The sequence below is a fragment of the Alosa pseudoharengus genome, unplaced genomic scaffold (assembly GCF_046254945.1).
Source record: "Alosa pseudoharengus isolate Yale_2024_CS ecotype anadromous, Long Island Sound unplaced genomic scaffold, YU_APseudo_1.1 YU_APseudo_1.1_scf_18, whole genome shotgun sequence".
NCBI classification, from domain to species: domain Eukaryota; kingdom Metazoa; phylum Chordata; class Actinopteri; order Clupeiformes; family Clupeidae; genus Alosa; species Alosa pseudoharengus.
The window spans coordinates 23,015,217-23,028,215 of NW_027468650.1; the positions used below are offsets into that span (position 1 = coordinate 23,015,217).

Below are 12,999 nucleotides of genomic sequence, written 5' to 3' on the forward strand. Positions count from 1 at the left end.
ATATACAAATAACTCAACATGGCATCCTCGCATACACATCTTCATTTAGCATCCTTTAGCTCAACTTGTGTCATGTGTGTCCAGGGCTTAGATTCGGCCAGGGGGGTTAGCTGAACTCAGTCCACTTTAGTCCCTCCAGTGGGTTCTGAATGGCCTTTGAATGGTGCCTTTGAGAGGCTGTCCTCATTGAGGATGGGTCACCAGCGAGGACCTTGCGTCCCCTTAATTAAACAAATGAGTGCGGCTCTCCATGCGTGCGTCCTTTCGGCAACCTGCTCGGTGCGCGGTGGCAGAGGTAGACACAGGCTTTTCATGGGGGATTTGTATGCGAGTGTTTGTGTGCGGAGTTCCATGCCTTCACTAATGAGACTGCCTCCCCCACTCCTCCTCGCATCGGAGCACACACACACACACATATACACTCACACACAGACACACACATACTGAGCCCAAACTGACAAGACATCCTGTTCTCATCACAACAAACACACAGTCTGAAGGAGACAGAGACAAGAAACAACACACTCTTCTCATTGCAACACACAAGCACACACACAGACAGAGAGAGAAAGACAGAGAGAGGGGAAAGTGTGTTGTCTCAGAGTGTGTTCTCTCATCCAAACACACACACACACACACTTTCAGAGGGAACTCCCCCCTGGGCTCTGAGTGGAACAGTCAGTTATGACTCAACTCTCCTCCTCATTGTTTGGGCTCTCCTCCTCTTTTCTCTGCCCCTCCTCTATTCCCCCCTTGCCACCTCTCCTCCCTCTCCTTTCATCCTCCTCTCTCCTCTGCTATGCCCTCTCTCAGATGCTTGTGCCTAAACCTGACGCATCCCCTCAGGAACGCCTTTAACACATAACAACCAGGCCAGCCACACAGCTCCAAATAAGAGCAAATACCTGACCTCTGTAGATCGCCATGGCTCATAGTCAAATAATCAGATTTGCCATCAGAGCTGCATGAGTCACTATAGCATGCCAGGCACCCTGCATTTGCTATGGAGATTTTGAGGGACATACACAAAACTGTGGTGAAGGCAAACAACTGAAACAGATGTACTGACTGTATTGAGAAAAAAAAAGAACGTCTATTAGTGATGTCAATTAAAAAGTTTTGCTATCAAGCGCAAGCGATATGCATGCATGTATCATAACTGAAACTTTTGATGTGACTTAACAGTTAAGCCTAATGATGCTTAACTGTTTGTCTGTTGGAGAGCTTGTTTGTCATGATTCGATTTTAGGTCACTTTAATATAAATATTGACTGTAAAGGCTTTGAAAATGCCTATAGACCCTTTCAACAATAAAAACAAAAACAATGCTTGAACGTTCTATTTGGGCCCCAATCTACTTCCTCTGCATTAAGATAACATATGGAATGTTAAAAAGGAAGTCTTGTGGGGCCAATTATGATGCTGATAATGGAACTCTCTTGAAAGGGTCTATACTCATTAAAATTCCACAAAAGAAAGAATGAGCCCAAGAACACGTAAGGGAACTCCCCCTAATCCCTCTCAGGATTACATCACTTGACTTGATCTAAAAGCAGTTCCATGATTTGACCATATACAAACAGAGCTGTGCCTTTAAGTCACAGCCATTAGCATAACTGTACCACAGGTCTCCTTTAGAGGAAGCCTCGGTTTTTGATCTTCACAGAACTACCTCAAATCAAAGATTTGAAGAGAAAGAAACAGCCCTCCACACGTACACACACAGACAGTTCCTTTAAATGAAATGTTGTTGAAAATCATTTGAAGAACTTTTGCTTACCTTATTGTGTTCTCATGCAGTCCTTAGTGACTCTTCAATCACTGCTGTAATCATTAAGCAAATTGCACATATGGTCCCAGCATGTCTGATGATTAGATTATTAGAGACCTGGTATCCTCCATTTAAAACCAGTGGGGAGCGAAACCCAAACATGCACTCTGTGGGACTCTAGAAGTTTCCAAGGGTCCCCTGATTCATTTCAGACAAATTCTTCGCAGAATCAGCTGACCTTGCTCTCTCTGGTTGCTAGGCAAATGAGTGACCAAAAGTTCACATCGACTCTGGCATGAAGCATGATTGCTCATTAACTTGGAACTTTTCCTTTTCCTCCTACCTCACCAAGGCTTTGTTTTGAGTTTAAGTGAAGTACTCAATTGGCTTTCTTCTGCAGATTTTGTATATTTATTTTCATTTTATTCTGAGCTGAAACCACTTAGTAGATGTGTAACAATGGGTGCATTGTATTATCCCTAGCGGTGCCCCTTTTGAAGCATTCTTCTTGATGTTGTGAACTGTGCACAAAGCGGACTCGCGCCCACTCACAAGCAATTTACTCACAGAATAAAATAACTTTGCAAATTAGGCCCCACCAACAAGGCACTGATGTCACATACATCACCCAAATAAACACACAGACACAGAGACTGAGGCAGAGAGCAGAGAACCAACTTATTTTAATAATGCCACTTATCACTGGAACATGATTCAAGAACTGTATGTACTATTCTGTTAAGTTCTGACATACTTGCAATTTGTTTTCAATTACACTTTTAGGATATATTGATATATGTTTTACAGTTTGGTCAAAATAGATTCATTTAAACATACAGTATGCAGGATATAATTCAGAAACTGCATCGTCTGCAGTGTTCATTTTCTTCATGATGAAATCATATCAAATTGCAATTGTATTGGCTTGCTGTTGATTAACAAATACAGCTGTTTTTCGCATTATACTGTATATCATATCATCTCATAATAAGTCATATTGCAATTAGCCCATGAATGCAAACACCATATAATAATGATCATAAGACAATATATTTTGTCAAAATTTGAGAACAAATCTTAGAGTGAACGTAAGCCATCGATCAGTAAATATTCTTTAGATACTTGTGGCAACGCACTTTGTAAGTCCTCTTCATAAATAGGATTTCAAACAAAAGACATATTTCTCCACTTCTTTCGTGTATTTTTGTTTTTTTAAAGGTTCGAGTTTGTCTGTAAATATGCAGCATAAATTGTTTTATCATCCTCATATAAAGATCAGTCAGAAGGCACTTGGTTGGGTTAAGAGAATATAATCACAGTTGTTGGAACTACTGGTGATCGAGAGGGAGAGAGAGAGAGAGAGAGAGAGAGAGAGAGAGACTGACTGCATAGCGAGGACGAAACGAGATGACGTCTCCAAGACCTCTCTGAAAATAGCAATTTGCTTTTGTTTATTTATATGATTTTTTGTTCACTTTTATTTATTTTTTTTGGTAAATATATAGGACTTAAGAGGATACTTAACTCTTGTCTCCCTCTGGTAAAAAAATTAGGTTGTTCTGTTTTTTGTTCTTTTTTCCCCATCTGGAGGTCAAAATTAGAAACATATAGTATGTACATGTCTCCATGCCAACAGTCTCACTGGTGTCCCAAGATCACAGACGGCAGGATGTTTAGACTCCGCCCCTTAAGGGTGTGGCCATGTGAGTATGCCACCGCCTCTGCTGTCGTGCTCTGTGGGTAAGAGTGGCGCCCTCTTCAGGCGGGCCTGAACACACCGAGTCTTAGCCAGAGCTGCAGCCCAGTGGACCTGTCTGCAGGGAGAGCTCTGAGCCGGAGGAGAGCGGTCAAGAGGTCGGACCGAGGAGGGGGTGGTGTGGGCAGAGATGGTGCTACCTGGCCCGGAGGTTCTGTAGTACGGTGTAAATGTCCGCCTCTCGGCTGAGGCCCTCAAAGACGGGGATGAGGTCCAGTAACTCAGTGTCTGTCATGTCGTCGAACCATGACTGCACCGGGACCTGTCGACACAGTCAGGGGGGAGAGAGATAGTCAAGTTTGGCTCACAGAGAATGACTCTTTTGAATTTTGTTTTGCAGTGTTTAGGACTTTTCTTTGCCATTTTAAGACTTTTTTTGGACTGCCATTTTTTTTGGAAGAGTTTTTGTACTGTATGAACTTTGACGGAACTGGGTACGTCATTGGCTTGATTTTACATAAACTGCTTTGCGGTCAGAAAAAAAAAATCAGAATTGCATAGCTGAATGTCATTATAAATGTGTAAAAGGAAATGGCAGATATTTCAATGATAGTCCAAAAGCCTTGATTGCCGAGGCATGTTAAACCTAGTTCAGTCAGGTGTAGTATGATGAAAACCCATTTCCCCTTGCTGACAAAGGAGATACACAATCACTCAAGTACAATATTTCCATACACACACACATACACACACACACCCAGGAGACTTCTGATGCGGTATCAAATGTAATCATTAGAGGGTTCTGTGTGTGTGTGTGTGTGTGTGTGTGTGTATGAGAGATAAAGAGAGAGAATATGCACAAGTATGTGTGTGTGTGTGTGTGTGTGTGTGTGTGTGTGTGTGTGTGTGTGAGAGAGAGAGTGCGGGAGAAGTCTGGTGGCGCACGCCTACGCTGTGTTACATCAGCACATCAGAAATTCCTCCGACTCTCTGGCTGGATGAATAAAAAATGGATGAGGAGGTGCATCAAACAGACGTCACCAGGCGCAGCGACAGTCCTGGAGATGAATCCCACCACCCCTGCCTCGCCCCATCCCTCTCCTCCCCTCAACCCCCTAGAGAGAGAAAGAGCGAGGGAAACCTCACTAACGAAACCCCCGCATAAACATCACAAGGGTTCCACAAGCCACCGTGAACACAACGCTTACCCCACCATACAAGCCTGATGCTCTGTGTATTGGTTGAGAGTACTGCTGTGGTTCCGGAGATGACATGCTCCTAACACCAAGGTCTCCTGTACTAATGTACTAATGTCTCCTGTACTCTGTACTAATGGGGCAGCCGTGGCCTACTGGTTAGAGCTTCGGACTTGTAACCAGAGGGTTGCCGGTTCGAACCCCGACCAGTAGGTACGGCTGGAGCAAGGCACCTAACCCCTCACTGCTCCCCGAGTGCAGCTGTTGTAGCAGCCAGCTCACTGCACGGGATTAGTGTGTGCTTCACCTCACTGTGTGTTCACTGTGTGCTGAGTGTGTTTCACTAATTCACGGATTGGGATAAATGCAGAGACCAAATTTCCCTCACAGGATCAAAAGAGTATTATACTTATACTCCTCTCAGGGTTTTTGGGTTTACTGTATTTGTGACTGATCAAGATTGGACAGGAAATATCAATGTTAAACACACAAAAATACTTGCATAATACATAATAATGTAATGTAATGTAATGTAATGTAATGTAACTAATATAATGTAAGAGTTCCTGGTTGCATAAGCTCTAACCAGTTAAATTGAGCAATCCTACCATGTAAATTCCTTTTCTGTACACCCAGTGTATTGTACTGAACCACTGAACTAGTCACATGAAACGTTTGATGCCAGACACTCCGCAGTGGCCTTATTCAATTTAGCTGACAGGAAAGTGAATTAATACTCGACTTATCCACCCACGGGCACAACGATCCTTCTCCTGACCTTGACATGCTTGGCTGTGCCAAGGCACTCAGAGCAGTATGCGCCCCCGCACCCGGCCCCGCCATGCCAGAAAGGGCAGAGGTGGACTCCGCTGGCCAGCCGTGCCGTGCCAGCAGGAGTGAGAGCGATATCACAGCGCCACATCAAAGCAGCTCCACCCTGCTGACCAGACGGCTCAAGCGTGGTGCTCCACCGCCCAGTGAAAAAAAACGCCACAGGAACACACTGGCCTCCTAGGCTGAGCACTCTGTCTCACAGCTAGCATTGCACAAACAGGACCAATGTGGCCAAGCTTATGCATTATGCATCTGTGTGAACAAACACAGCGTGTCATAGCACTGTGTGAACTTGCACAAATGTGCTAGAAGATACAGTGCTGTATTAGTGAGGAGGTGATTGTATTTTGTATGCTATATTTGAATGTAGCCTAGAGGCTCTCTACAGTATTTACAGAAGAGATTAATATATGACTTCTTTAGCACATTAACGTTACTGTAAAAGTTTCCACTTTCTCACATACTTATGCACCCTTTCCACCTAAAAAACCTATCCATCCCTTCATCTAGCCATCCATCCATCCATCCATCCATCCATCCTTTAAGTGGCTGGCTTACAGCGTTCTCTGGGTGGAAGATGTAGGAGGCGGGGGAGTTGTCCACGATGATGACTTTGCTGAGCTCCCTGCCCAGTCGGCTGAGGTCTTTGACGTAGTTCCCTCGGTGGAACACGCAGGATTCCCTGAAGAGCCGCGCCCGGAACACCCCCCACTGGTCTAGTAGGTCCGCCACGGGGTCTGCATACTGCAGAACCGCAAAAAAGAACAGAGAACCACATGATGGGGGGGTGGGGGGAGGGACGTTTCAAGCACTCTTAAAAATGAAGGTGCCTAAATGGTTCTTTTCATCACTGTATGGTTCCATAAAGAACCATGACTTTGTATTGAATCTTCACATCCATCATCTTCACATTGGAAATGGTTCTTCAGAAAGACTATTTTCATGTTTGTTTGCCTTTTATTTTCTTAAAGAACCATTACCTTGAGGATTCTTTGAAGCACTACAAAAGGCTTTGAAGAACCAAATTTGGCACCATTATCTTTTAGAGTGTATGACATGACCAGCTGGTCCAACACATCATTGAGTCTAATCTAACTTTGTATAGAGGTAGTTTTTAAATAAATAAACACTAGTATGAAATCTCTGAATTTATTGTTAGAAAATTTTTTTTTGCCAGTTTGTTTTGGAAGTAAAGAAAGTTCTTGCTCTCCTGAGGAATCCTTCTGCCCTTGGCCCTGGGTTTGTAAAGACTTGTAAGGACTGTGCAAGGAGTGTGCAAGGCTAAAAAACAGCGCCACCCCCCACCCACCCACCTGTCCCTTATTCTTATGATCTAGCCTTGGGAAGGAGCCTAACCTTGGCTAAGCTTGCTGTGAAAAGCACACATTCAAACAGCTCGCCCATCTTCTGCAGAAACTCGTCCACGTGAGGCCTTTTAAGCACGTACACCTGCAATGACAGCACACATATGGCAGAGAGAAATTGAACAGTGAAGCACACAATAACACCACATTACACACTTTTAAGGTTTGTAAAGCTATACTGGACAATGATTCAGTCAAACAATACTGCTAATTGACCTGGCCCTGAAATGACCGCAATCTGGTTGATTTCTCTAGTATACAATCCACAAGCAAAGTGGCGGTCATATAGGTTTAGTCAGTTTTTTTTTCTTCCGGATTTATTTATTTATTTCCCCTCAGTAATTGTGTCAATGATTCACGGGACACTGAAAGACCAAGCTGCATGAAACTGGGTGGGCATGTAGCCCCACAAGGATGACACAGAACCATTGATTTTCGTCTTGATCCGTTGCCTCCCTGCTGCACCAGACCCCCAGAAATGTGGGTAGGGTGGACACAGTTTTCTATGAATATCTCAAGAACCGTAGGGCCTAGGAGGACCAATATTTTTGTGCACGTTGGTCTCAAGGGGCCATCTCAACCCATCACATAACCATGCATTTGCGGTATAGTTATAGTTTTATAGTTAAAAATGAAAAGGCAAAAATTAGGTGTTGTATTCGCAGGTATCTTTGGTTCAGAACTGCACATTTGAAAATGACGTGTAAGATCACTATGACAGCCTCTGAATGCATGCTGAGTTTTGTGGAATTCCTTTCATGGGGGGCCATACAATAAATTAATTTATGTGTATATTTAGTGACTGTACCCCAATCGGCCTGTAGATGATAGAATTGAGTGAAGGGTTGTACAAACCCACACGCACGGACGCACACAAACACACAAATAACCAAGCACACACACAGATATAAACACACCCACACACATATCCATGCACGCAGGCACACACACACACACACACATAAACACACAAGCATACACACACAGGCATGCACACACACACACAGGCATGTACACGCACAAAATCACGCACACATACAAGCACACAAAGAAACACAGACACACACACACATGACGCCCCCCCCCCCACACACACACACACTCACAAGCGAACACACATATGCACATATGTACACAAAAGCAAACACACACATGCACACACTCATTTACATGCAAAAGTGGAGGATGGTGTAGGAGATGGAGACACATTGACAAGAGTGATTTATTTTTGCGGAGATAATGTGTGGTTCATCTAGTTTTTGAACAAATTTAAGCAAACCGATGCACTGCACTTGCTAATATTGGGCAGAGATTAGTCTCCCTAGGCCACAAAAAATAGTTAAATATCACAGTTGATATCTTCCTCTGCAGACGACAAACTGCTGAAACCGAGTGCAAGTAACCAAGAACAGGCCGACTTCAGTGTGCACAGCCTATCCTGGATTACTTGAACCAGGTAAGAGCAATCACAGCATGGCCGGGTTGGCTGTGCTAGGCCAACACACACACACACACACACACACATTCACAGAGCATACACACACACACACACACACACACACACAAACACACACACACACACACACACACACACACACACACACACACACACACACACACACACACACACACACTCCATGTAGCCCAAACAGCATACAAGTCAAGGAGTTCACTGTGACTGAAAGCCCATTCGTATGCATCCGGTGTCTTGACATTTGACTAGCTGGTGACAATGTCAAGTCACCTTGTTCAAGGGCAACCTGCTGCTTCTGCATCTTAAACACATACAGATAAAGCAGATCACAGCCTGACTGATTACGGCTGCATCTCCTGGGCCCTCCCATTGACGCCTTGCTGGCAGATAAAAGGGAAGTGGGGGAAAGATAAAAGAAAATGCCAAAAAAAAAACACAGCCACAGAAAAAAACATATTACTGTAAAGCAAAAAACTGATATTTTTGTACACGCCAGAGTTTTCGATTTGCTTAAAACAAAGCAACAACAGAGATGCCTAATCATGGTTCAGTAATCATGCAAGATGTTCTTATTTTTTTCTTCTGTTTGTTAAGTGGACTGTCGGGTTGTACTAATTAGCACTAGTCTTAAGGACACAGTTTGAGGTAATAAGAAAAATGTGAGCCGATGAGTGAAGCCAGTCAACATCACCAGGAACAAAGAGACGCCTTAAGTGAAGAGAACCCGATACGAGCAAAGAGCGAGTGTGCGGTACTGTACCTGATGAACGGTTCCGTCGATCTCCACCGGAACAATGAAATCGGCATTGCTGATAGGCTGCAGAAGAGAAAAGAGGGAGAGAACAGAGAACAGAAAGAACTGTCAATCCAAAGCTCCAAACACATGGAAGCCTTTCTTTTCTTTTGAAATATGAAACACCTCGGAATGCCAAGAGAGATACTACCCCCACAAACATACAGCCAAACCAAACTTATCCATGCTTATATAGGTCCTAAAAAGTATCATTGTGCTTCAGTAGCAATGAAAAATCATGGACTTTTTTGTAGCAGAAAAGTAAAGAGGCATTTTGTACATTGGGCCAACAATGTTCTTTGTTACGTAAAACAAATACTTAAAACCCTATTGAACCCTGTAACATTTACAAGTTGAGTGTAAGTCCGTAAGCATGTTAGCTTACCTCAGAAGAGCTCATATTTACCAATACACAGACAGGGAGCAGAGCAAAGCAAACATTTCATCTGGCTCTGTAAAGTGGCACTGCAGCAGCAGATCATATCCAGATATCACTACCTCCACAGCGGGTTGACATTTAATGGCTCTTTTGGAGATGGAAAATCGAGCGAGGGGGATTCAACTGTGAGCCTTTTTGAACCGTCTCATATTAAGAAGCAAACGCTTCTGTAGCGTGGTGCTGCAGCAGATCATATCTCTTCATATCACTATACCTCTCTCTACAGGGTTGCAGGGGCTGATAGAGGCTGACCACAGGCAAGGGGTAATATGCTCATCAAGCACTTAATCAAAACATGTGGGTCCTCCAAATTAGCTAAGTAGAGTTTTACTTTGTGATCAAATCAAAGCAAAGCAAAGCAAAGCAGAGCATACAGTCACCAGGAGGGCACATCCACCAATTAAAAGCCACTAGTCTCTTCAGCAGCAACAGATTACATCTCCTCACTGCCTTGGAGGAAGCACCCAGGGCTCATAATTATGCCACATGTTCATTAATAATAGAATCTGAGGAATCATTGAGCTTCATCAGGAAGAAACAGTATTATTTATTATTATTTTACAGTATTACAGTTAAATTACGACATTACACAATGGATATTTGATAGGTCTTGTTTCCTATGAAAGACGGAGGATGCAGTTTTCAATCATGGAACCCTGAATCAGCTGCCGTGTTTCCATACGATCATGACTGATTGGTTTAGGACAGATTGATATAGACAGACTGATGCAGAAACATGCTGACAAAGACCTACTAATGGTAATACTGAATTAGGCTGCACTTTCAGTCTTCAAGTAATTGAAGCGAATAAATTCCTGTGAATTTAACACATTTACATAACATTCTACAGTCTACACTATTTATCTTCCATCCTAGTCTACCACAGAGGACCCATTTTGATGCAATTTGTTCTATAAGGCACATGGAAAGGGAATGGAACTTTTCTGTTCCATTTTCGTTCTGTGGCTACAGAACACCAAAGATAGTGAGATCTAATTGAGGTCTGCATCATCCTACATGGTTATCTGAGGGTGGCATCTTGATGGGACAAACACACACACACACACACACACACACACACACACACACACACACACAGACACACACACACACACACACATACAGACACAGACCAGAGGACTTCCTGTCATCTTGAGAGGGGAGACTGAAATCGTGTTCTAGTTTGAGCAGAGGAGGCATGGGTAATCAAGAGAGAGAGAGTGAGAGAGAGAGATGGCAAGAGAGAAGCAGAGGAGAGGAAGGAGAAGAGGCAAGGCATGAAAGGATGAAAAAGACTCAGCAGGTGGTGTGCTGCTGTCATCAAGCCAGAGGAAAGAGAAAGAGACCAAAAAGACAGAATTAGATTGACAGGGGAAAGAGCAATATGGTGGGCGAGGGAGAGAGAGTGAGAACGAGAGAGAGATGGGGACAGTGGAGGGGATAAAAGTTTTTCCCCCAACAAGTCGGGAGCGGCCGGTTAAATTTAGCCGAGGGCCGGGGTGTGAGGATTTACGGCTCCGCAAACAGCCTGCTGGCACCCTGGCACCATAATAAGAACAGCTCCTCATTCACTCTCACTTAGCCACGCAGACCACACGCCAAATCAGCCCTGTTTACAGAAACTCTCCCCAGAAAAAACAAAACAAAAAACAAGTCACGGCTTACTAACCAAATCACTTTTCAATTCACTGGGCCATATTATTCCTACTGAGTGGATGGGACTAAATGTTCTGCACATGGTGAATATGTAGTCTACTGCAGTTGAGGCGTTTTCAGGACCCGATCCAAGAGCTAGTTGTCAGGCCACAAGGAGGAGGACGTGACTGGTTGAATGTGTATGGCTAGATGGGTGAGACCAGGGGTAAACCAACAGGGGGAGACGGCGAGCTAGCTATGAAGGCCCCCCCACCCCCTTCACCACTGAAGTGATTGTGCAGTGTTGCCCAATCGTGAGAGTGACCAGAGAGCATGTTTCATGTAGGGTTGTGCTGGACTGACTGGACAGGACATTCATATAGTGTATGTGGGTTGGTTTGGGATTAGTGTGTGTGTGTGTGTGTGTGTGTGTGTGTGTGTGTGGACGGGGGGGTAAGATTCCAGCACAGTGCTGTGACAGAGGAAGCTATTCTCAAACTTTAAATCCTGGCTGGACATCCCTTTTGAGTTTAAATGAGGCAATTGGATGACTCACAAAGGCAAAAGGCAGAAGGAACAAGAGAGGGAGAGACGGGACAAAGAGGTAGAAAGAGAGTTAGTCAGAGAAAGAGAGAGAGAGAGAGAGAGAGAGAGAACTAATCTCTCAGTTATTAATTGACTCAAAACCCAAGTAAAAAAAAAAAAACATTTAGCCTGAGAGAGCGAGATAGCGACTACAGCTGACAGAATATTTAGATTGGAGATATCGGCACTGAGCGAGTTGGCCTTTCCACAAACCTAGCTAAATGAGCTAGCATTGGGCCTCGCGTAATCTCTCTTCCCCATTTGTGGTGGGTCGTCCTGACACCGTAATCGACCTCCGCCCTCCTTCGCCATGCAGACCCTCATCATGTACAAGGCTAACCTTTGAGGGCCATTAAAAGACCCAAACTTTGCCGTGTTCGGGCCCCCGGCTGAGAGGTAATTAAGTAGAAAGCTGGCGGCCAGATTGGAGGGCTTGGTGTCGTCAGGCAAAGCTCCGTAAGAAAAGGAAAACATGGGCGGCTCTCCAAGCCAGAGTTCCAGCCCCGTGCGGACCAACAATGTCTCACAGCTCTGGGACACACACACTCAGCAACACACACACGCACGCACACACACACACACACACACACACACACACACACACACACACACACACACACACACAGCCCTGTCTGGACCAACAATGCCTCAAAGCTGGGGACACTGGGCCAGGGACACACCTTACAGCGTGTGTTTGTCAGTGCTTCAGTATAGTGTACTCAGTGTGAGTTTGAGAGTGAATGACCGTATGTGTATGTTGATGTGTGTGTGTGTGTGTGTGTGTGTGTGTTAGTGTATGTGCACAGAGAGAGAGAGAGAGAGAGAGAGAGAGAGAGAGAGCAGGAGGGTGTGTTATTCTGAACAAGCGTATGAGTATAAAAGACTCTGACAAAAACAGGGAAAGTATGTGCAAGTGGGTGTGTGTCTTTGAGTGTGTCTGAGTGAATGCATGCATGTCTGAGTAAAAAAGGGAAAGAGTGTGCGTGTGTGTGTGTGTGTGTGTGTGTGCGTATGTGTGTGTGTGTGTGTGTGAGAGTGTGTGTGTGTGTGTGTGAGTGTGTGTGTGTGTGTGTGTGTGTGTAAGAGTGTGTGTGTGTGTGTGTGTGTGTGTGTGTATGTGTGTGTTTGTCTGTGTGTGTGCGCGCACTAAGGCATGCATATCTTTCTTCTTCCCTCTCTCTGGGCCTCTGTCTTGGGGCTCCTCCTTCTCTG

At 44.4% G+C, this 12,999-nt stretch overlaps 1 protein-coding gene across 1 annotated transcript in view; it reads right to left on the bottom strand.

Annotated features, from left to right (window-relative positions):
- Positions 1-2,437: 2,437 nt before the first annotated feature.
- ctdspla (CTD (carboxy-terminal domain, RNA polymerase II, polypeptide A) small phosphatase-like a) overlaps positions 2,438-12,999 on the bottom strand; it is a 42,009-nt gene continuing 31,447 nt past the window's right edge. The window contains exons 5-8 of the mRNA XM_076290601.1: positions 9,096-9,152; positions 6,854-6,946; positions 6,056-6,241; positions 2,438-3,789 (exon numbers count right to left, since the gene is read on the bottom strand). Coding sequence (XP_076146716.1) covers positions 3,664-3,789; positions 6,056-6,241; positions 6,854-6,946; positions 9,096-9,152 — 462 coding nt within the window. The 3' untranslated portion in view covers positions 2,438-3,663. The remainder of the gene's footprint in view (positions 3,790-6,055; positions 6,242-6,853; positions 6,947-9,095; positions 9,153-12,999) is intronic.